Source organism: Syngnathus typhle, linkage group LG1 (assembly GCF_033458585.1).
Source record: "Syngnathus typhle isolate RoL2023-S1 ecotype Sweden linkage group LG1, RoL_Styp_1.0, whole genome shotgun sequence".
In the NCBI taxonomy this organism is placed as follows: Eukaryota; Metazoa; Chordata; class Actinopteri; order Syngnathiformes; family Syngnathidae; genus Syngnathus; species Syngnathus typhle.
This window is the reverse complement of record NC_083738.1, coordinates 19,848,221-19,871,807: the sequence shown is the minus strand read 5'-3', so window position 1 is coordinate 19,871,807 and position 23,587 is coordinate 19,848,221. Positions and strand designations below refer to the sequence as shown.

At 42.8% G+C, this 23,587-nt stretch overlaps 3 protein-coding genes and 3 non-coding genes across 8 annotated transcripts; 2 read left to right on the top strand and 4 right to left on the bottom strand.

The window, feature by feature from the left end:
- Window positions 1-828: 828 nt before the first annotated feature.
- On the top strand, window positions 829-4,706 carry tmem33 (transmembrane protein 33). Its single transcript, XM_061288911.1, has 8 exons — window positions 829-933; window positions 1,804-1,869; window positions 1,972-2,066; window positions 2,137-2,324; window positions 2,723-2,790; window positions 3,006-3,139; window positions 3,710-3,793; window positions 3,870-4,706. Exons 2-8 carry the CDS (start codon window positions 1,825-1,827, stop codon window positions 3,997-3,999), a joined length of 744 nt encoding a protein of 247 aa, XP_061144895.1. The 5' UTR covers window positions 829-933; window positions 1,804-1,824; the 3' UTR covers window positions 4,000-4,706.
- Window positions 4,707-4,958: 252 nt separating this feature from the next.
- Window positions 4,959-10,580, top strand: bbs7 (Bardet-Biedl syndrome 7). Of its 3 annotated transcripts, XM_061285387.1 has the most exons (19): window positions 5,366-5,846; window positions 5,924-5,989; window positions 6,087-6,149; window positions 6,217-6,392; window positions 6,797-6,983; window positions 7,066-7,138; window positions 7,220-7,327; window positions 7,397-7,527; window positions 7,607-7,691; window positions 7,859-7,961; window positions 8,033-8,225; window positions 8,564-8,638; window positions 8,730-8,798; window positions 8,917-9,056; window positions 9,141-9,305; window positions 9,519-9,628; window positions 9,721-9,824; window positions 10,011-10,134; window positions 10,214-10,580. In XM_061285387.1, the coding sequence occupies exons 1-19, from the start codon at window positions 5,811-5,813 to the stop codon at window positions 10,345-10,347; spliced, it is 2,142 nt and encodes a 713-aa protein (XP_061141371.1). In that variant the 5' UTR covers window positions 5,366-5,810; the 3' UTR covers window positions 10,348-10,580. The 3 variants fall into 3 exon arrangements, with proteins under 3 accessions (XP_061141286.1, XP_061141206.1, XP_061141371.1); XM_061285302.1 differs by lacking the exon at window positions 5,366-5,846 and adding an exon at window positions 4,959-5,061 and having other exon boundaries at window positions 7,066-7,327; XM_061285222.1 differs by having other exon boundaries at window positions 5,363-5,846; window positions 7,066-7,327.
- On the bottom strand, window positions 10,452-23,519 carry polr1a (RNA polymerase I subunit A). Its single transcript, XM_061285094.1, has 37 exons — window positions 23,304-23,519; window positions 22,912-23,020; window positions 22,416-22,511; window positions 21,242-21,391; window positions 20,886-20,987; window positions 20,636-20,721; window positions 20,275-20,363; window positions 20,022-20,105; window positions 19,833-19,950; window positions 19,616-19,757; window positions 19,373-19,540; window positions 18,976-19,098; window positions 18,644-18,871; window positions 18,434-18,541; window positions 18,194-18,340; window positions 17,691-17,882; window positions 17,396-17,545; window positions 17,113-17,296; window positions 16,945-17,027; window positions 16,346-16,504; window positions 15,929-16,027; window positions 15,681-15,833; window positions 15,529-15,611; window positions 15,277-15,442; window positions 14,742-14,865; window positions 14,554-14,648; window positions 13,928-14,130; window positions 13,615-13,782; window positions 13,381-13,516; window positions 13,086-13,246; window positions 12,880-13,009; window positions 12,679-12,786; window positions 12,017-12,310; window positions 11,629-11,829; window positions 11,344-11,461; window positions 11,101-11,265; window positions 10,452-10,828 (listed from the first exon to the last, which is right to left on the bottom strand). The coding sequence occupies exons 1-37, from the start codon at window positions 23,378-23,380 to the stop codon at window positions 10,728-10,730; spliced, it is 5,100 nt and encodes a 1,699-aa protein (XP_061141078.1). The 5' UTR covers window positions 23,381-23,519; the 3' UTR covers window positions 10,452-10,727.
- Window positions 15,048-15,183, bottom strand: LOC133165584 (small nucleolar RNA SNORA5). Its single transcript, XR_009717627.1, has one exon. It is a non-coding gene; the product is annotated as a small nucleolar RNA SNORA5 (small nucleolar RNA).
- LOC133165581 (small nucleolar RNA SNORA5) lies at window positions 16,105-16,243 on the bottom strand. Its single transcript, XR_009717624.1, has one exon. It is a non-coding gene; the product is annotated as a small nucleolar RNA SNORA5 (small nucleolar RNA).
- LOC133165596 (small nucleolar RNA SNORA5) lies at window positions 16,700-16,837 on the bottom strand. Its single transcript, XR_009717630.1, has one exon. It is a non-coding gene; the product is annotated as a small nucleolar RNA SNORA5 (small nucleolar RNA).
- Window positions 23,520-23,587: the final 68 nt, after the last annotated feature.

The following is a 23,587-nucleotide window of genomic DNA, read 5'->3' as shown; positions in this document are numbered from 1 at the left end:
TAACCTTTTTTAATGCCTAATTAGGTTTTGCAAAGAAATAATTAGATTCTCCAGTGCTTACACACGCTGCCTATATTTTCAAATGGCGTCTGTGAGAGAAAGGCAGCATTGTTTGCAGTGAACGGAACACACACAGTTGAGGAAAAGAGTAAAGTAACGTTAAAAAACATGTTGGGACAGAATAAGGAATACTTAAAAGTCTGCTGTTTTTGCGACTCACTCACTTGGGCTCAGTTTTCTGTCCGAGCGCGCCATCTAGTGTTGAGCAGGCGTAAAACAGTTTAAATAAATAAAATAAAAAAGTTTAAAATGACATGTAAAGGAACGAAATAAACAATTCTCCCAACAATCTCACATAAGACTATATATTGAACGCTACAATTCAAATGTAGCGTTAAAGAAACGGAGCTTTGTTGGCGTCTGCTGCCTGAACCGGAAATACAGAAAAGAGCGCGCAGTTTTGTTGCTCATGCTGGTCAGGCGGCTGACTTGTATCTTTGTATTACTTCATATTATTTTAATACGTGTTTGTTTAAAATCCACAAGAAAAAAAATATACATAGTAAACACAGAAAATACGTAAATTCATGTGCAGACATTTGACACTTATAGAGAATAAAACACCCTTGCCTGGATGGGTTTCCTCCCACATCCCAAAAAACATGTATGGTAAGGCGATTGAGCACTCTGAATGGCCCCTAGGTGTGAGTGTTTTCTGTAGTGACTCCACTCTCATCCACGCCCCCTAGAGCCGACTGGAAGCACTTGCTCTTAGAGAAATCGTCTTTTACGAAAGTGCTCATCTCCTATCCTCGCGAGAGTTTGCGAGATTACTGTCACCAACCAAGAAGGTCAGGTGATCATTCACTACAAGCGCGTGTGCATTTCAACTCATACAGTGACGTGACTGTAACCGCACACGCTACGACACCGGTAAGTTGTGTCTTGTGTTAAAACTTTAAACACTGGCAGGCAATCAAAACCTCTCCCTTTTAGGCCGATACGTGTGCTGGGTTATTTGTCATAAACAGGGCGTTAGGGAGATGACGCCGTTAGCCTAGCAATATCCCATGCTAGCTCAAAGAGAACGTTCTAGAATTCACCTGCCTTTTGATGCCTTTAATGAGGCGTCAGAAAGAGTCCTAATCGAATATCAACGCGCCCTCGATCGCCTTAAAGAGAACGCCAAGGCGGTGTCCTTCGCAGGAGTTTCTCTCCCCCAGACTATTAAATGTAAGGTCGCTGTTTAAAGTCGTTTCATTAGCTTTCTTCTCAAGTAGCTTCGATGACAGGTACGCTAAGCTATTGTGATGCAATTCAGACGAGTAACGGAAACAATATGTGCGTTGAATGGTCTCCCAATTATCTGATAATCCAATGTATACAATGTATTAATGTCGTTAAATGGTTCTTGTGATATTTATTCTTCCGTTTTGTCACACAGAGTTGGCCAAACGTTGATATACATTTTAATGTAGATCTACGTCTGTACTTCCTCACCCTCCTTCTTTCCTAGCTTCCTGATTGCCTTCCCTCTGGGCTTTCTTCTCGCTGTTCTCTACACTATTTTCCTTTCCCCTTCTTTCCTTCCTTTATTTATTAGTCCTTCACCTACACAATCTAATACAAAATGATGAATGAAAAAATATTACTTATATTGATGTCTTATTTATATGTTTGTTAAAAATGGTTATGGAGGCCCTCTGCAAAATACAAACGTCTATAAAGTGTTTATGGCAAACTAACAATGTAGTCGACGATCTGATTGGCTTGTGCAATATATTTCGTTGTTTCCCTGAACAGTGACATACACAAGCATTGAAAATGGCAGACACCAGCCATCAAAACCCTCCAAGACTGGGGCCTGTGGTAAGCCAGTTGCTTAATGATTGTTTCAGTTTTTTTCCTGTTGAATGTGCCCAATACATTTGTGCGTATTCTTAACAGCACTTATTTTCCCCCTTTGTGTAGCAATTTTTAATGAGCAACAAGCTTGAAACGGCCATGTGGCTGTCACGCCTCTTCACCGTCTACTGCTCCGTCATGTTCATACTTCCAATCTTGGGGTGAGTAGGCACAACCATATTTTTTTGTTGGTGTAACCAAATCTTATTGTGTGGAGCATTTTTGTTTTAGACCCCACGCGGCGTCCAACTTCTACCAACGAGCGCTGCTTTCCAACGCGCTCACCAGTGCCCTGCGCCTGCACCAGAGGCTCCCCAGGTTCCAGCTGAGCCGGGCGTTTGTGGCACAGGCGCTGCAGGAGGACAGCTGCCATTACCTGCTGTACTCACTCATCTTGGTCAACTCCTACCCCATCACGAGTATCCTTGACTTCAAGGCGCTTGCCTGCTCTATGAACTGTGGGTAGGTTAAAAATTGTTTTAGGCAGAGGGGTCCTACTGGAGAATCACATAAATGTATAACTGCTAGTCAGGCAAGGCTTATCTTTATTTATTTTTTTGATCAACCAGAAACTCTGCGAGGACATTTAAAATGAAGCATTAACATCTTGAATGTTGTCTTTTCAGGAAAGTGGAACAGTAACAGTTTGTTGTCTTTGGTCATTTTAGTAGGATTTTGATGAATGTCTTTATTCGGCTGCCACTTTGTTTACTTGTCATATTCCTCATGTGATAAAATCACAGTTCAAGCCAGCCAGATTAAGTCCAATCCCATATCCCGTGTATTATCTTGTAGTTCCTTAATTCATTGACGCCAGTGAGTATTTTCCCAGTTTTCCTCTTCTCCTTGCTCCACGCAACCACCTTCACCAAAAAGGTCCTCGATGTGAGTATGACACAGCCACTATCTCTGGCTGTGACTTAGATTGCTTTCTTGTCAGGGGGTTACTGGGAAGAGTTTTTGCTGAAAGAAACAAATGAGGTTGTTCAATATCCCAGTAGAATTTCTACTCCAACATTTTGTTGCTAAAAATGGAATGGAGCAGTTTGCTTGAAAAGCATGAACAGATGAATTTCAACATGTTGTCATTGTCTGCACAGTCAGTGGGCCCCAGCACGCTGATGTTCATCAGGAATCTCCTGGACAAGATGTCTGCCAATCAGCAGAACATCCTCAAGTTCATCGCCTGTAATGAGATCTTTTTGATGCCAGCCACTGTCTTCATGCTCTTCAGGTTGTGCACATATAAACCTAACACTTTTTTTTTTAATCACATGTGCTACTTCAAGCAGTTGCTCTAACCATGGGTCAAAAATACTTCTGCAGATGATCTCAAACATGTGTTAAATTGACTTTAAAAATGACTTTGATGTGGGGTTGCTGTCTTCAGTAACGATTAGTCTTCAGGTAGACTCTTGACGTGTGGTTGGTTCTGTTGAGTGCTTTTTTTTTTTTTTTGTGGGGGGTGTTATTAGGACTTTTTCATTCCACCTAGTCGGTGTCACTTTCTGACGCTTCATTGTTTCACCAAAAGTCAGTTTTCCAACATTCAGCTGTGACTGATAGTATTGGAGCTATACACCTACAGCAGAACCTGGGTCAAGGATCTTCATTGGATCCGATTTTTTTTTAGTTTACAACTGGGCAAATCTTACAGGGGACACTTTCAAAAACAGGTGATCAGCAGAAGGTTGAATTTCAACCTCGGTAGGTGGGCTGTTACTCTGTAAATGCAACTATTTGTGCGTGAGCCATCAAATAAATATGTCTGCTTGAAAATGTCGCTTTCGTGGTTTGTCAACAGTGGCCAGGGAAGTTTGCTGCTGCCTTTCATTTACTATCGCTTCCTCAGCCTACGCTACACGTCCAGAAGAAATCCATATTGCCGGTAAGAGCTGCAAATACACATTGTTCTATACTTGCTTCTACTGATGGTTGCCTTATTTTGTTTTGTTTTTTGACAGTGCTCTATTTGCTGAGCTGCGAATCCTCCTGGAGCACTACATCATGAAGCCTGCGTGCCCTGCCTTCTTCCGGAGGATGTGCCTCAGCAGCATTGCCTTCGTCAGCCGCTTGGCCCCCACCGGCATCTGAAGGCCTTGACCCCCCACCCTTTTTTTTTTTTTTGCGCCGTTTGGCCGTTGCCAAGGACGTGACTTCCATTTTGGATGAGGACGCACAATGTGGCGCCACCAATGGAGGACATTTGATTTGTTTTTATTGTTGCAATGACAACTTGACAGTGTACTGCAATTCAAGACCAGCCTGAAAAGCATTGACGTTGTTTTATGTCCTCTTCTCCTTTCCTAATGTGACCTCATCAAAATGGTGGGCCTGCTGCTCTTTTATGCCAGAGCACATGAGACGTCTTAATGTGATCCTACAACTTTATTTATTCACTTGAGATTAGTCACAAACTGAGCTTCTAGTATATGATTACAAATTTAAATATTGTCAGAACTAGGAGGCAATGTATGCAGTTTATACTTTCTGTTTTGTATAATACTCTTTAAAGTCCTCAATTCACTCCTCGTACAAATGTCATTTCTGCTTTTTCCAGAATAAGCATAATGTTGTTCCTTTATGATGTTGGAATTCATGATGCATGTCGTTAAGTGGGAAGCTGCACTGATTTCCAATGCATTATAATTCAACCTTTGTTCCCCCAATGCATTTAGCACACTTGTACTAATATATGTGCCCTAACCTTTCTTCTCCCATGTCTCCGTCTGCCTACAGATGAACTACATTTTTATTGCGTGATAAGCTCTTAACGATTCGGAAATAAAATGTTAACCGAATCGTCATATTTATTTTGTGCTGAACCAATGTGCAAACTGCATTTCGCCGATTGTGGGAGCAAATTATCCAATCAGTAAACGTCTTGAATATGTTACGCTCAAAGGGCGACCAATAATGATGTGCATTCCAGTTCTTTTAAGTGAACTGAATGTTTAGAATCAGTTTACTCAAAATGTTATTTTAAAGCGGTGACGCGCTCGGGGAATCATTAGGTAATCTAAGACGCCATTTCAACCCCTTACACTGAGTGCCAAGCAGGGAAGAAATGGGTACCATTTTTATAGTCTCCGGTATGACCCGGCCGGGGTTGGAACCCCCAACCTTCCAATCTCAGGGCGGACACTCTACCACTAGGTCAGTGAGCTAGCTGGTGATGAACGAAGACGAAAATGACGTAACCATCCGTTCATGAACGAGTCGTGAGTTGCATTTTCTGTTCACCAACTGAACAGATCTGTGAGTGAACGAGTCAGTGAGTGAGTGATTTGCATTTCCAGTTCATCGCGAGAACGGTTCAGTGACGACGGAGCGAGTCAATGGGTGAACTGCCTTCCCGTGCATCACTGGATCAGTCAGTGAACGTGTTCTTTTTTCAGAACGAAGCTGCAATCTTCTCAGTGAACGAATCACTTCCTAAAGTGATTCGTTCACTGAGAAGACTCGTTGTTTTGAACGAATCGTTCACTCACTAGCCAACACTAGCGGCCAATGATTGTATAGGTTATTGCGGGTGCGTCGTTGCCATGGTAGCTGGTTTAATCGTAATGCCTCTAGCTCGTCTTGAATTCGTCTCGGTTTCGACTTGAATGCCGTTCGTGTTTCCATTCACAAATTAGTATCGTCCTCATTTTACTTTAAATGCTACTCGTTGTCTTCTCGTGTGAACAGACCGCGGATGCTAAACTAGCTTGCTAGCCAACGTAAACATGTCGAGTTTATCCTCCTGAGTGGATAATCCCCATCTCTTCTGACCTCACCGGTTAGCTGCGAGAAGTGACTGGCGAATGGAACGACGGGTTACCATTTTTGTGGCCGGATAAGCATCTAGTTTGACGCCTTGCGTCGTTATTATCCTCCGGAGTCAAGACCTTTTCCAAATAAAGATGGAAATTAATTTAAATCGAGTTGACTATATCCAGGTAAATCGTCTTTCTATGTGCTTTATTAGTATTATGTTGATATTTAAGATCGTTAAACTGGTTCCTACAATTTGCAGGTTGGCGTAACATCCCAAAAAACCATGAGGCTGCTGCCAGCACTTGGAAAAAAAGCCACTCAAAAGGTTTCCTCAATTGATACTTATCCATACCGAGCAATCTGTGTGAATCTCAATGCAATAGGCTTTAAACTGATGTGTTTTTTTCATGTCATTGTTGCAGGTGGCTGTTGCTGACCATGACGGCGTACTGACATGTTTTGGGATGAAGAAATGCGACGCAGTAGTGAGTCAACTTCGCTGGTGTATTTTGTCCATATTTTGTGGCTAATTTAAGCGCCTATGTTTCACAGCCTGTCTTCAAAACACTCCCGGGGCAGAAAATATGCCGAATGGACCTTGGTGGAGCGGTGGGAACCTCGCAGGAGAAGATCTTTGTCTGCTCAGGCTCTCAAGTGCGAGGATTCACCAAGAAGGGGAAACAGTTCCTCACTTTTGACGCCAATCTTACCGAGAGCATCAATGCCATGTAGGCAGCAACTCCGTCAAGTATCTAGAATACGGCTGACTCATGGGACACGCATATGAGAACATTTGATCGGTCCCACCATGGGTTAACTGTCCAGCCATCCTTTTTACCCCTTAATTTCACTTATCAAATAAAAAATAATCTCTGCATTTGCCATACAAATCACGTGTAGCCGTCCACCGGAAATCTTGTGTCTTCTGTTATTCCCAACATATAGAAGAACCTTGAGGCCTTATGCAGTCCCCCCCAGTCCTGTAGGATAAACTGCATTTGTGATTGTAGTTTGTAGCTAAAATTAATATAACAGTTACTCACGCTCACTTACAATCCTTATTCCGAAAGTTTTATAGAAAATCGACACTGAAAGTACCTGGTCCACCCACCTTGTCCTTTGTCCAACGCAGGCAGGTGTCTGGCGCTGACCTTTTTGTGTGCGCCAGCTACATCTACAACCATTACTGTGACTGCAAGGACCAGGACTACTTCCTGTCAGGAGACAAGATCAACGACATCATCTGTTTGTCTTCAGAGAACCTGGCTCGTACCATCCCTGTGCTGGCGTGTCAAGATCGTGTTCTCAGGGTGCTGCAGGTAGACAAGGTTATTTCTACTCCTGATTGTCCAACAGGATTTAGGTCAATTAAACTTTGCCTTGTTTCTTTAAATGCATCAGGGATCTGAGCTGGCCTACGAGGTGGAAGTGCCCGGACAGCCATCTGTGCTAGAATGCTACAACAAAGATGGAGGCAACTCAGTCCCCTTTTGTTTTGATGACAAGATCCTTATGCTATGTCATGTGAATCGCATGAATTTTATTCCCCTCTCAGGAGATGCCATTCTCTATGGGACAACGGATGGCAAAATTGGCTCAGTTCACATCGGCGAGGGTTCAGCGACAACCAAATGGGAGATTGACAACGACAAAAAGAAAGGAGGTACCGTACTGTGCTGTTTATGGAACAGGTGGCATGTGCGGTTGTACCCAATAAAATGCACTGCGATAGGAATTCTCTGCCTCGACACCTACGACATCACTGGTGACGGCGTGAGGGACCTCCTGGTGGGACGTGATGACGGGACGGTTGCCGTCTACGCCTTTGACAGCACCAACGAGCCCACGCAACGCTTTGAACATGTGAGCGGTCTTTAAATGGAGACTTGATCAGTCAGTCTCATGAAACCGACTTGTAATTTTCCTCCTTTGCCTGGCACAGGCTTTGTCAGAAAGCGTGACCTCCATTCAGGGAGGCTGTGTGGGAAAGGAGTCCTATGATGAGATCCTAACTGCCACCTATACAGGTGACATTGTTTACGCACTCCATTTAACATTGAGTTTGCACGATCCCTGCCCTTCACAAACTCTTAAAATACTCAAAATGTAATTTTGTAATTTTTGAATCATGCTTTTAATGTTTTCCAAGCAGATGAATCTCAATGCCTTTTGGGGCTGTCTTGCGTTTTTCCAGGTTGGGTGACAGGTTTGACCACAGAGCCTCAAAAGGCTGAATTGGGTGCGGGAGACGAGGTTAGGATAAGTAAAGAGGTTCAGGCCAAAGTGGAAGCCCTCAGGTAACCACCGCCGCTGACAACTTTGGTCTCCAGAGCAACACGTGGAAACGCGAGGCATTCTTTCATCGTAGGGCGGAGCTGGAGCAGCTCCAGGTCAAAGTTCAAGTGGGCCGCGAGCAGTACCAACAAACGTCATTGTCCAAGACAGCTGTCTCTGTGGTGCCCACCTTCAGCATCAACGACAAGTTTACGCTGTGCCAGGACGATGCCAGCTACAGCCTCACGCTGGAGGTCCAGACAGCCATTGACAACCTGCTGCTCCAGGTACTTGCTGACTTGGTAAAGCTTTAAAGGGGACATGTTGGGCTTTTGTCTTCTGAAAACTATTACAATGGTACTTTGACTTAATTGCAGTATGTTTTTGTATAGTACAATGTAATATAGGAAGAATGTGATATGGACTGTATATTTTAAAATGCTATTTTTCCTTCAAATTCCACAAAATTAATGTTCATTTTCTATTATCACTTTTCCATTTGTGCATAAAACTTTTTTTTTTAAGCAGGACAATTGATGGATACAAATAAATCATCCAGCATTAAATACCATTTAAAATACCATTCAAAATATCTGGCAGTCCAACTTGGTTCCATCTCTTGTAGAGCGATGTCCCCATCGACCTGCTGGACGTGGACAACAACTCAGCGGTGGTCAGCTTCAGCGAGTGCGACTCTGAGGTGAACCAGGAACCTTACGCATGAAAAATTGGTTTTCTTGTTGACTGACTAATGGCTCCCATTTTGAAATCCTCTCTCTCTCTCTTTCCAGCATCCTAATGGCAACTTCCTGCTGGCCACTTACCGATGTCAAGCCAACACCACCAGATTGGAGCTCAAGGTAAGTAGAGTATTATTGTGGTTCATTGTTCACCGAAACATACAGCCAGAGGCGGTCCTGGCTACTTTTGCGCTCTGGGCAAACCATCCATCACACGTCACATTTATTTGTGTTGTAGGTGAGGTCCATCGAAGGGCAATACGGCACCTTGCAGGCTTACATCACCCACAGACTACAGCCCAAGACGTGTCAGGTTCGACAGTATCGCATCAAACCTCTTTCGCTTCACCAGCGCACACACAGCATCGACCAGGACAGGTGACTTTCCACCCTACACCTTTTTATTATTAAATCGATATGACCTAACCTTATGATCCAATTTGTTCTGCGCTGGGGGCTCAGGCCAATGAACAGGCTGACTCTGGTGGGGCAGTTCAGTTTTGCAGAAATCCACTCCTGGGTGGTCTTCTGTCTACCGGAGGTACCAGAGAAGACACCGGCGGGAGAGAGCATCACCTTCTACTTCCTTAACACCTTCCTTGGGACGCAGTTGGACGCCACCTACAGGTCAGCAACAGTGCACGAACACAAACAGTTATTTTGAAATGCAAGACTGTAAATGCAGTCGTGAGTTATTAATGGCCACTCATAAAAAGCAACTGGCATTTTGAGCATTTTTTTCATGATTCCAATTGACATAACTTGTTTGCAAGGTGGCATGTTAGCATTCACTAAGTATTCCAATGATGTTGCGCTGGTGTTTTTTTTTCCCCCCTCCAGCAAAGGGGAGGGTCACTTCAAGTCAGATAACATCTCCACCATCTCCATCCTGAGCGATGTCCTCTCCAAAGAGGCCACCAAACGCAAAATCAACTTGAACATTTCCTACGGTGGGCTGCTGCGGGGGAATTATTCTTCTGCAGTCAAGTATTGCATGGTTAAGGACTTGTAAAAGATTGGAATCGCTGGTTTACCTCCGCAGATATCAACGACGATTCTGTGAGCCACACGCTCAAGATGATTCACCCTAAACTGGAGTACCAGCTGGTGTTGGCAAGAAAAGTTCAGCTCATTGATGCACTGAAAGTATGTCCGAGCAAAGTCCACGGTTGGAACAAAAACCCGCAAGTCTATTTCTTCTAGGACAAATGTATGGATTTAGAAGGTCCTGAACATGACTCTCCAAAGTTTGCCCACTTGAGCCCTAATCAGAAGTCAGTAGCGGAGATAAATAATGCTAAATTGTATTTTTCACCCGGTTTGATGGTTCAGGAGCTGCAGCTGCACGAGGGCAACGCCGACTTCCTGATCTCAGAATACCGCAGCATCCTGGACCAGTCGGACATTCTGCTGGAGGAGTACAAGAGGCAGCCAGCGCACCTGGAAAGGCTTTACGGTGATACTTTTGCATTCATAGTCAACATTATTGTTAGTCTTCATTCTTGTGCACTGATGTTTTTCCTTTCTCCCTGTAGGCATGATCACGGACCTCTTCATTGATAAGTTCAAATTCAAAGGACAGAATGTGAAAGCAAAAGTGTCGTCGCTCTTGGAGATCCTGGATAGTTACGATTTAAATTCGTTGTTGGACTTTTTTAACGAGGCTTAGTCGTGCAATCCACGTGGGAATCTTTAGGAGCACTTTTGTCTATATTTAAACAATTTTAATTTATATTTTTATATCCTTGCCAACTTTCCCGATTTAGCCCCACATTTCAAAAAAGTAGCATATATTTTAGAAAAAACATACAGTATATTTCAGAACACAAGCTTGAGTAGAAACTATGCTGTACAAACTCATCTAGTCATTTGGACTAATGATAAAACATTTTTATAAATAAATTTATCCAGATCCATTTACTTTCATCCAAAGACAGTGATGATACCCATGTCTCGTCCACTCCATGATAGGTGTGCGAGATTATTGTCACTGTCCAATTAAAGTCATGACTCCAAAATGCCTACAATAAGTGTCCAAATCAGTCCCCTCTACTGCAGCGGTTGTTTGAGCTCAAAAAGTCCTGTTCCTCCTTTGACAACCTTCCCCACCACCAGGCAGGCTGATGGCGATACGAGTTGATCACTTGCGCCTGGAGGTGAAAAAAAACAAAACACACACACATTCTTGGTAATGTGCATCGATACGCAAAGCATGAATGGCCGGCAGAGAATTTTGCGAGGGGTACATCTTGAGCAATAATCTGACAACATTTTCGTAACTGCAGACATGTCACACTGTGTTGAATTTCTGCATTTTTCGATTTGTGCTGGAACATCTCCCAACCACAGCTGAACTGTGTCAAGAGTATATTTGGAATCATACAATGTACATTTTGAAGGCACCCTAACTATGTCCTCTCACCCAGCATGGTAGCCTGTTTGAGGAATTTGTAGCTGGTCTCAAAAGTCATCTGCTGCAGTGGGGAGGGGTTGGACTTGAAGGCATGGCGGTTCAGTGGTTTATAGACCCCCTCAAAACACATGTAGTCTGCCACGAGTGACAAATGCCTGGGGTCCACCTGGATACCTGGAGGAAGATAGAAATAATAGTGAGCTGAGTGGTTGTGAACTTTGAGGAGCTCTTCCAGTGAGTGCATACGCATACCATAAACTGCAAAGACATCTTTGATTTCTTTCTCTATGACTTTGAAAGCTACTTCGATCCCGTAGGTTTGTGCCATGGCATGGACCTCGTTGGAATAGAGCCTGTTGACATCAAGGATCTGGAGGACGATACAGTCACAAAGATTGTCACCATAAGAAGGCAATGAGATCTTAGCAATTTGATATCCTCTTCACAAGGATGATTGCTGAAAATAATAGTCTGGTTTTCTCTCTCGGAATTCCTCTCTAAAATCAAAGCTTGAAAAAGAGCACACTGTCCACATACATCGCTGTGCTCGAAGATTCTGTGCATGTTGATGCCCTCGGTGTTAAGAACGGTCAGTTTTTCTCCAGTCTTGGTTGTGGTCTCATTCAGCAAGCATCGGGTCAGGCCCTTGGTTTCCACGATGATGGCGTTTTGGGCTAGTTTTGACACGACTGACGTCATGTCAAGGTACACTTTGCTCACTGGGAAAGCCACTTCCAACTGTCAACAAAAGGTGATATGGAACATTGTAAGGTCGGTCTCATGACATGATGGGTTCATTAGTACTACTGCAACTTTGATGCACTCCTATTTGAAAATAGGCCTCCAGTTATGAATGGAAGAGCCTCCAATATCAGTTTAGAGCGTGTAGAAAAGACAAGACTATCTTCACTTGATAAAAACTTACTTCACACCACAGTTCGTGCTTGAGGTCATAGCAGTAGCCCTCTATTGCTGGGTTGGAATTCAAGACAAAGTTCACCCTCATCTGATCGGCAGACTCTTCGGCTCCTCCACTTTCCGCTTGAGTCTTTTTCGCGGCGCTCGACTCCATTTTGGATTGTTTGGCACCGCCCTCCGCTTCCTCTTGTGCTTCCTTTTGAGTCTCCTCTTCCTCCTGCGCCGCCTCCTCCTCCTCCTCCTCCTCCTCCACCACCACATCATCCTTATCCTCATTTTCCTCCGCGCTGTCATAATCGACCTAAAGACAAAGAGTAGAGCTGATTGCAGGTTCAGTGCAGGTTTTAAGTGGCAAATGATCTCTTGACAGTTTTTACATGACTATTGAGGAATTCAATTCAATAAGAAAACAATACGACACCAAGTTGTACTAAAATGCCAATTTTACAAAGACAATGCTAAGTTTGGATTGACAAATAGGGAAAAAATTTGTGTTTATTACGTATTTTGCAATATTATTCAGAACGCCATATTTAAAGTACTGGGGGCACATACAACATATTATTGTAAAGAAAATGTTGGGGATATATGGAAGGAATTTTTTTTATTTCACCACAGAAATATCTTAAAATACTCTAATATACAGTACGTGTGCATTCCTTTTCTTACTTCCTCTTCTTGCTTGTCTTTCCTCTTGGCATCTGATGCGTCAGCGTCACCTTCATTTGCTTGGTCATCAACTATTTCTTTCTCCGCCACGTCCTCCCCATCATCCCTCTGACAACAGAAATATGGTAAAACGGAGAACAGATAGCAGCAAGAAGTAAAAAAATATATATATATATGAGCAATATGTCGGTCAATCTGTACCCCTGGTGGCTCAGCCAATTCATCACCATCAATGTCCTTGTCTCTGAGGGTGGCCTTCTGGGTCCCCACAGCAATGGAGGCCAGCTTGGCAGCACGTTTGTCAATGGCTTGAAGCAAGAGGTAAATAAATCTGAGGAAAGTGTCAGTAACAGAGTTAGGCGGTTTGAATCAGCAATGTTTTAAATGGGAGGATGTTAATGGTTCACCTAGTTTCCATGTAGTGGAGGATCTTGTGGGGTGAGAGCTGTTTGTCTTCAGCATAATGCTCAGGATGAAGAAAGTTGAAAGTGATTTTATAAGTCTGCATCTTCGACCGAGGGAAGGTCTCCATACGTACTGTCTCGACAACATCGATTTTCTGCAGTACCTGCTCTCACGCACAGCCAACAAAAGAAATGAGGACAAAGGGGGACAGGAGAAACCAGTAACATGATCGATTAGTGAAAAGTAAAAAGAAGGATTTCAGGTCTCCAACAACCAAACAAGATCATCCATTCCTACCTCGGCCAAGCAGACCCTTGTAAGTTGTCTGCGGAGTTTCTGAGCTCTCTTTAAGGCCTTCTTGCTGTTCAACACCGGAACACTCATCATAGGAGTCTTGATGTTGGAGCTGGCCACCATCAGGATCTCTCTCAGTCTGTCACACACACACACACCACACAAAAACAACCATTACCAACATTTCCTCAAGCGCAGACATTGACTGCAATTCCAAGTCATGACATTTGATCTTACCGAGGTATTCCCAGTGTGACGTTCATCTCTCCTCTGCCAGCAAAGTGGAAGGTGTTGAGGGTCATTTGGGTGGAGGGTTCGCCAATGGACTGAGCTGCCAGCAGACCCACCGCTTCCCCTGGATCACATAGAGACCGTTGCCACTTGTAATGCAACAGTGGTCGAAGTCTGGAAACAAATTAAAAAAATAAAATAAAAACGGGCACTGAGACCAAGACAAGAGACCTCTGCAAAAGCCTTAAAATGGAATATGAATTAACTACACAAATATTTTTAGCCTACAAATATCAAAAGACTGCTCACTATTAATTACCTGTCGGCATCCAAGCCCTGTGGTGGACTCGTCGTGTCTCGATTTTGCAAGTATTTCTCGGTGATGTCGTGAAAGCTTTCAGAAACAGATCCAAAGCTTATATCAGGCCTAAACATGGCCAGGCTGGGGTCAGGGCAGCTGGAGGACTTTCTTTTGTATTTTGATTGCCCATCTTCACCTAGAGCACGCCACTGTTCTATCAGCTGGAGAAAGAAAACAGTGCCAATGAAAAGGTGTTAATATGATTACAGTGATCCCTCGTTTATTGCTGATAATTGGTTTCAAGATCTCCCGCCGCGATGGGTGAAAATCCGCCATGTGGAATATTTTTTTACGATATCCGCACAAGACTTTCCTCTTTTTTTTTTATTGTATTTTTAAAGACATTCTTGTATTTTTAAACGTTTTAAAGTTAAACTGACTTTTAGAAACATTCTTTCGGGATTCAATAAACCTTACAAAGTCACAAAAAAAAACGACAGTAAACGTGTCACGTTGGTCCGCGGGGTGAGCATAGCCGCAAGCCCGAGGCCAATAGATGAAGCGCAAAGTGGCGAGGGATCACTGTACATTTACGGCCTTAACATGGACAGGGGGGGACGGGACACACACACACACACACACACTTTTAGAACAGCCGCATCCCTCCCGCACACATTTAGTCCGGCATCGGTCTGCTTCAGTTTAGCCAGCTTCTTTTGGGAAAACAATAGAAATGCTCCTATAACAGATGACAAGAAAATTAGATGACTGTGGTCAATAGTGGTGGTGACTAAGCACAAGTAACATTTGAAATGTGGCATAAATGATGTACCTTTGCGAGGACAAGCCAACCCTCTTTTTGATTTCCAGCGTTGTATGGCTGAAAAATGTTTATTGGCACCTTGAGGGTCCACTCGTGCTAACACCTCGTCCAAGCCCTGCGACTTTCTTATTACCTACAACGACAACAAAATGGTTATTATCTTAAAATTAGACAAGAGTTTCAAAGTAATGGCTTAATCCAAATGACGTTATTCAGCATAGTGAAAGAAATGATCAGAAAAGTCATTTATGCAAAAGCTTTCAAACATTAGAAACCCCTCAAAAACTGGCATGAGCATTTATGTTTAGCTACAAAGACTGTGTGTAGTATAATTTATTCCCAATGGCCATATCAGAACACAGTGGGGCTAATCTACTACACGTTCACTGTGGCAGCCATTTTGGCCAGTGACACACACTGAGGAGGATGCACTGAATTTGACAAGGCTGCCTTTTTTTTCTTTTTTTTTTAACGCTCACCCAGTTCCCGCAGAAACATTTTCTTTGACTATGGGATACTTGCAACAACATTTCACAAGGTTTACCTCAAAGTTGTCCTCAATGAAGGGAAACTGCCTCGCCTGTAGGAACTTCGTTTTAGGGATATCAAGCCCATCTTCACCATACAAGAACTGGACTACAGATCCATCACTGTCCCTCACTGTCAGATCATACTGTACCACCAAACCCTCCAGATGCTTTATAATACACCTGCGGAAGAAAAAAGGAAGATGAGATCAAATAGGAAGTGGGTGGAATCTTTTTCCACCATTTCTGCCACTCAATGATTGGTTTACCTCTGCAAGTATCCTGATCTAGATGTTTTTACAGCAGTGTCCACCAGTCCTTCTCTGCCTGCCATGCAATGGAAGAAAAATTCCTGATGGTAGAAACAATGAAATGAAGCTTTGACCAATCTTTCGTTAAAAACAGGAGCTTGAAGACAAACCTGTGGTTTGATGCCTGTGAGGAACCTCCCAGTAACAAAACCTCCAGCAACGGGCGCTGGGTCATATGGTTGGAAACAAGGTAGCGATTTCCCAGAGGGCATCAGTGGAGGCCTACGACCCTCTAATTCAATCTGACCTAGTAGACACGAGATCTGAAACAAGAGTCAACCAAAGTAAGATGAATATTAAGACAGTGGAAGTCTATAAATGACCATTTCACCGAAAGGCGGAGAGTGGGGAAATTTACCTGCATGGTGTTGACGGTGGAACCCTTGGCACCTGACTGGACCATCAGTTGGAGGTTGTTGTCTGGGAAGGAGGTGTGAAGGCCAATTGGCATACACACCTACAAAAGAGGCAAGATAGACTCAATGGAATTATGGGACCCTGAGCCTGAAGATGGCATTTGCAACGTCACAAGTCATGTGTGTATAGCACGCATTTATCCCCACAGGCCATGGTTGGAGCACAATAGGGCTCACGAGCTACACTTCCAATGTAGCAGCCATTTTGGCCAGTAGCACTCACAGAGGAGGGTGCTACTGAATTTGACACAGCTGCAATAGTTGTTGCATACCCGTAACCGTGGCGATGCTAACAAAGTCAGTGTGACAACACGAACCGTATTACACAGTGATTGCAAACGCAAAACTTTAAACACCACCTTGTTAATGTCATTGTTGACTTGGTTGGCCACTTCTTTGAATTTGTGGTCAGCCATGCTAAAATCTCGCTGGTCCGGATTGAGATGAGCATCCTGCCAACGGCTCTTAGCCTCTGCTTCATCCACGTCGGGGGGAAGGTTGAATGCTGTCTGGAGGGCCTGAGGAATGGAGAAAAAATGTTACCACTGTCAAAGTTGAATGCTGCCTGGAGGGCCTGAGGAATGGAGAGGAAAAAAAAGAAAATGTTACCCAAGTCAAAATTAAAGCCCCTCTATGAGAAAGACCGTTGTTGTTACCACCCTTGAAAACACATCAGCTTCGGCTACGATAAGGTTCCACTTGGCGAATTTATTCTTTGTGTGTAGTACATGATTATGCCCAGAGGCCAGGGTGAAGCACAATGGGGCTCAACAAACTACACCTTCACTGTTGCAGCCATTTTGGCCAGTAGCATCCATCGAGGAGGATACACTGAATTTGACAAGGCTGCGTTATTTTACAACGGTTTGCAGTTTGAGGACAGTTGATGACTAACCCTAACCCTGATGACAGAACGTAGATACGAAGCAAACGACAAGGTGTGGCTGCTTGAACTCACTCTTGTGCCAATTTTCAGAGATTCTTTGATAATCCTTTTCCTCTTTTTATTGGCACCCGGTTTCACTAGAATGTCCTCAACACCTAATAGAAAAACACATTGGCGGTAAATACGTATGTTCAAATATGGTGGTATGCCAGTGGGAAGAGGAAACGCAATCTAATTTACCTAGAGTGAATCCTCTATATAACTGCAGGTAAGCAGTAAAGAGTCTGGCCAGACAGCTGAGCAGATTGCCGCTGGTCTCCCCTCCGTAAAGTTCGTAGCAACAATGGACCAGACCGTATGCAGAGGAGCCGTAGTGAGCTTTGTCCAGAACCCCCACTAACAACTCACCCTGACGGATCAGCACCTAAGAAATATAGAACAGTAAATTGTCAAATCTCATTTAACAACTTGATACCATGTTTACACTTCTGAGACCAACAAAAATGTGTATGTGTTTGTGCACCTGCGAGTCACACATGGTGTCAGGGTCATATCCAGGAGTCGCTCGTGGGGGAATTTGGATCCATGCTTTGCTGGGGATTTTTGATTTTCCAACCAGATTTAACGGTATGGCCTTTTTTGGAATAACATTGAGGAGGAGTGTGGACACCACCTATGAAGGGGAGAAGTAATTGGTTAGATCTACTCGCCGTAAAATTTAACACAACCAGTTTTTTAATCATTTCATTTCAGGATGCTTGTAATCTTGATGAAATCCATAATACAAAGTCAACCATCACGGGTATGACACTACATACCTGCTTTCCTGTCCAGAGTTTCTGTGGCTTGAGTATTGCGGGTCGGAGAAGTTTAACTCGCCCTTGTTTGTCAGTCAGTCCTCTGTACACAAGTTCCGTGTACTGATCTCTGGTGAAGAAACTGCCTCGAATTGTCATGCGTGCACCTGAAACCATGTGATCCTGAATCAGACCAGCCAAAGGTGTCCCATCCTGATGAAACAAAAAACAAACTAGTGAGAAGTATGAAAACCTATTTGGCGCCCTTCCCCTTCTTTTACTATATATGACACTTAAATGTTTTGAAGCGTCAAGCCAATTTCAACTTCACAATCCAAGAAGTGCGCATTTCTAAATGAGAATTTTACAAGGTTAACCATCCGAAACATTCAAGTGGGATGAATATGGGGGGGGGGGGGGGGGGGGGGGATCTACATTTTTCCACACAAAGCAATTACAGTTGGGGCAAAACGGTTTGCTTAGTTTGTTTTTACTTAGGTGTGCCGTATGCATGTTGAATCTACCTTTGGCAAAAGATACTGTTGGTCGGTGCTGACTAACGTGTAGGCCTCAGCTCGACCAAGCTCGGTCTGTGGGAAGTGAGCATTCATCTCATCGCCATCAAAATCTGCATTGTAAGCTTTGCAGTTGGCGTAGTGGAGCCTCAGAACCTGTCGTACAGAACAAGCGAAGCGATCTTATAGGACAATGAATTTGAATCCTAAGGCTACGAGTGATTGAAACTGTTCTATAGACGTCCAGACCTTCTCTCCAGGCAAAATGCGTGCACGGTGAGCCTGTATTGACGGTCGGTGCAAGGTTGGCTGTCGGTTCAACAACAGAACATCTCCGTTCTTAATATGACGGTTCACCTTGAGACAAGACAGATGATTCGTTTTAGGGTCAAGTCATATTCATGTGGCGGATTGTCCAACAACAACAACAACAAGTGCAATTCCTTCGTATTGACTCACTATTTTCATTGGCATCTTGTGTGGACCCGGACAGGGCGTCAACAGCTGCTTGGCAACCGCTTCTCTTTGTGTAAAGCTGCTCGGTGACAAGAGAGTTCTCCTGCCGTCCTCACTCATCACCATCGTCGCACCGGGATGGACGTTTGGGCCATTCAGGACGGCTTGGCGAAGCTCCTTCACATTCCAAGGCGTGACAGGCTGCGGGTAGGTTAGTTTTGTGGCAAACACCTGCACAAACAGGACACATTATAATTGTGGAGAAACGAGGACAACTGTTCACTTATGACTCATTTCCACCAAAGATGGATTTGCAAATATCAACTCAAGCATACCATGGGAAGTCCTATCTCATTGGTTCCAATGTACATGTCTGGACAGATGACAGATCGAGCTGCAAAATCAACTCTTTTGCCCATCATGTGTTTACGGAACAATCCATCCTTTTTCTCCAGAATCTACAAAGGAAAACCAGGACTGTCAATCATCTGGAAGGTGAAGTGGAGGAAAAAATGAAACGAGGATGCAGTCCCCTCAATCTTCTGTTAGGGTTATGGGAAAAGATTGCAAAATAAACAAAAATAATACTGTAAAACAGCTAAATAAAATAAATATCTTATTTAGACCATTTTAAATGTTACTATTCCTCAAATTGCAGCTTTGGCCATTTATTTTAAGTGACATTTTTTAGACAGTTTGTATTAAGACTTGGTAGATGTTTGCAGGATGTACCTGTTTGATTCCTGGGTACTTTTGAGACATTATTTTGTCCATGTCACTGTCAAAGACAATGTTGATGTGTGTCTGAAGACGAATCCACACGTTGTAGAGTTTATCTGTTAATGTCTTTCCAGGAATCTCTGAGAGAAAAGACCTGTCTTTCTCTTCAGTATCCTGAGACTGATCAAATAAGAGAAAGAACATTTCTTTCAAAAGAATTGGATTATTTCAACGCAAAGACTAAATCGTACTTACCTCAGCCTCCGGAGTACCTTTCTCAACAGCCATGAGAGAAAGCAGTTTTCTTACAACTGCACTGTCCTTCATCACTGCTTGCATGTTGACCGTCTGACCGTTGGTAAACATCTGGTCACCCAGTCGATTAGTTGGACGGTACCTCGAAGGAGTAGGAAAGACCCACGTCTTCAAGCAAAACCACGCTCAGCTTGTCATCGAAGGGGCTGTGTTGTACCTGCATGGCGGGACCACCATCAACTCCAGGAAGAAGAGATCCGGAGAGAAACCTTCTTCCGCTCCGTTTGACTCAGAGTTGTTCCTAACCCCATAAAACAGACACTTCAGGAAGAAACCTGGAAAGAAATGAGAAGAGTTTGGCAAAACAATTCAATTTAAAATTCGCCCCCACATTCTGTTGCCTTACCTTCTTTCTTCCACAGCATGTTGACGTGTTCTCTAGCTGTGCTGGCAGTCATGTAGGCTTTGTCTCCAGCCGCCGTGTCCACTACTGAAAGGTCCAATCAAAATATTGGTATCTATGTTCATGTCATCAAATATCAACTGATTTGGGGTGAGAAGCAGCCATTAAAAGCAAACCAAGTATGGCTTAGAAAGTAGGAGATAGTTTGAAAGCGACCTAAGAATTACAAGAAAAGGAGGGGGGAAAAAAAACTCACCATCCCATTTGAGAATGCTTTGCGTGCCAGCGGGCAATGTGACGATCAGCTTGCTGTTGTGCTCGCTTCGGACCACGAAGCGCTTGCTCCTGTTTGCACACAGTTGTCTTTCGTTTTAGTCATTAAGTTACGCAAACGACAATTAGATTACGAAAGTCATGCAAAACAAATCCCTACATAGTGACCCATGAAAATAATCATTCTTTTGAATTGGTAGGATAAACATCTCCATTCACCGCTTAACAGAAAAGTCACGCATGATTAATATAAACATGATCAAATGGGAATGATGGAACTGATGCTCTTATTATAGTTGTCCAATACTGAAGTTAGTTAAGGTAAATCTTTGGTATAGTATTACCTGCAGTGGGGACATTTCCGAGATTTCATGTGATTTTTCCAGAAGTCAGTTATCAAAGTGTTTTTTCTTCCAACAATGTGTTTTATCTAGGGAAGAAAATGTCATAGATAAAAAAAACAGAAACTGCCAAATTGGTTACAGTGTTGTTATTCATGTGAATATACATTTATCACAATATAGTTTAAATGTTCATCCACCCATCCAAAATAATATCGAAACATATGTCCATAGAGTGAACGTATTTACTGACCTGGTTGATGTTTCCTGAGCTTTCAGTTACGACTGAATCGGTGAACTCTTTCAACGCTGCTGCAATATCGTCACCAGTGACTTTCCCGTTGTTCTCTATAAACTAGCGTAACCAGAATAACAAAAACACTCTAAACAACCAATATAGACTTTTATTAAATTTTTTGAAGAATAGTCTAAAAATGTTGAAGTTACATTCATATTCAAAAAAATATTTCAATTATGTAATTTAGTTTTGTCGGTTAGATGTTTACCCGAAATATACAGTATGTGTAGAATTAATGCAATTGATTGTGATTCATGAGGGTAAAATGAAATAAGTTGCTGTATGTTACAAATATTAAGCTTCAAGCTCACCTGGTTGAGAAATTCCTCTATCTGGTAAACTTGCTGCATGGCTCCATGGTCCAATAACTTGAGTTGGTTCAATAGCAGGTGGACGGCTGCCCGTGGACATGTTAACATTTGGCACGTCAAACATGAACCACGGATCAACAGGTAGACTTTCTGAAAATGAGCAAAACCACAGCAAAAACATGAGTGGAAAATAGAAAGAAGCAGGGCTCGGAAAATTTCAGAATCCCTAGTAACCCTTTGCGCGCTTCAAGTTTTGGTAGGCCGAAATGAAACGAACTGGCCCATTTTGGGGGTTTTAATGTTTTAGCGCTAACACATTTAACCTACCGTATTTTCCGGACTATAAGGCGCACCTAAAAACCTAAAATCTTCTCAAAAGCCGACAGTGCGCCTTATAGTCCAGTGCGCCTTATATATGGACTAAATTCCTAAATTCAAACTGGCCCGAATCATTGTGTCATGAAATCAAGCATAAGTGGCCTGCTGAAGACTATGAATCATGAATCAAAAAGACTGTGGATCATTATTTTGTGATTATAAAGTCATTTGTTGCATCTGAAGTTGAAATAAAAAAGATAAAATGGAGAATTTGATTTGGATTAAAAATCTGACATGATGCATTAATGGTGCGCTTTATAGTCCGGTGCGCTTTATATAAGGATTAAGTATTAAAATGGGCCATTCATTGAAGGTGCGCCTTATAGTCCGGTGCGCCTTATAGTCCGGAAAATACGGTAACTAATATTGGAAATTTTATTAACACAGAACAAAAAAAACATTCTTGCAAATTAGAAAATGGCAGCTGTCTCATCTTCTTCAGACATTTCCTCTTGTGCCAGTCTCTTCTCTGCTCACTGTTTTTCCTAGTTTGTGTACAATATGTCTTGTGGCCTTTGTGCTCAATACGCAGAAATAAATTTCTGTCTCAGGACAAAATGATACGACTGATTCCCCATTTATGGAGATGTGCATAAGGTCATTCTGTGTTTCAGCCTGGAGACTTGTGCAGTATACTGTTTTCACACGGTTCATGCAGGAAAATCCTCTCTCACAAATGGCTGTTGATGGACTTAGTGTCAGCATTAACTTTCTTTGTATGACCTTTGTATAAGATGTCCAGTTTGCAGTATAAAGTAAAGATGCATTTGTCAAGTTGTGTGTAAATGATTCTTACATCGAAAAATAAAGGGTTGTACACAGGAAGTGGTAGCTCTACGTGTCCCAGGTGTCCTGGACAGTTGTTGAAGTCCTGGTGGCAAGTTGAGCATACCTGATGGAACAAAACAACACAATCTCAAAGTCTGCTTTAATGTCAATTTCTTCACGTCAAGACATACAAAGAGGTCGAAATTACGTTTCCTACTATCCCACGGTGACAAGACATATTACACATTCAAGTAAACTATACAAAAAATAAGAAGGCACATACAATGAATAAATAAGAAGAATGAATAAATATGAGCAACTTGGTGGAAATGGTGCAATTGTGCATAGTCAGTAAAACAGCGCAAAAGTACAGGAGGAGGAGTGCAAGTGGAGTAGTCACAATATTTCAAATGCAATTCTCATTGTTGTTGGTCATACCCACAACATTGTCTGACTTAAACATTAACAGGAAGACATTGCTTCTTTGGTGTAAATAGTGAAAGAGAGCCTCTAATATATGTTACCTCCTTGTTGTCTGCTGGTCCCAGGGCCAAGTCATACAGGCCATTTGGGAGCACATTCCCGACTCCATCAAGCAACCTCGTGTTGGTGATCGTTTTTACACTCAACTTCCTAGACGAGACCGAAAATGACCAATTTACTCACAACAACATATGCCTGGCTGCTGGTGTATTTACTGATTTGCCTAGATCAATTTAATTGCGTAGTTTAAACGTGAAGGTCGACGAGCAATCGAAAGTTCCTTCCTACAAAAAAATAATAACAATAAAGTAGTGGCAATCAAACTTTAAAATAGATTAGTGACGTATTGTAAAGGCGGAACCTCAAAAATGTCTTGTTTACATCAAGTTTTAAACGTCAACTTTAGCACGAAGCCAGAAGCTAACAAACTCACCGTATCTCTTCGGCAGAGTACATGCCAAACGACATGCCCTCCAATCGCCGCCATGGCACGTCTTTTCTAAACAGCATATCGGATGATTATCCAGATTTAGTACGTTTACTTAGCTGAAATCATTGCTAGGTTTTCTGACCACATGTAACATAGAGCCGTGCACGATTTTCTCCCACGTGCTTTGAAGGGCCCACGGAACAGAAAAAAATAAGTAGGGAGGGGGGTGTTACATGTATGATTAAAATTTAAGAGGTGTAATTGAAAATCATAAAAAAAAGCATACA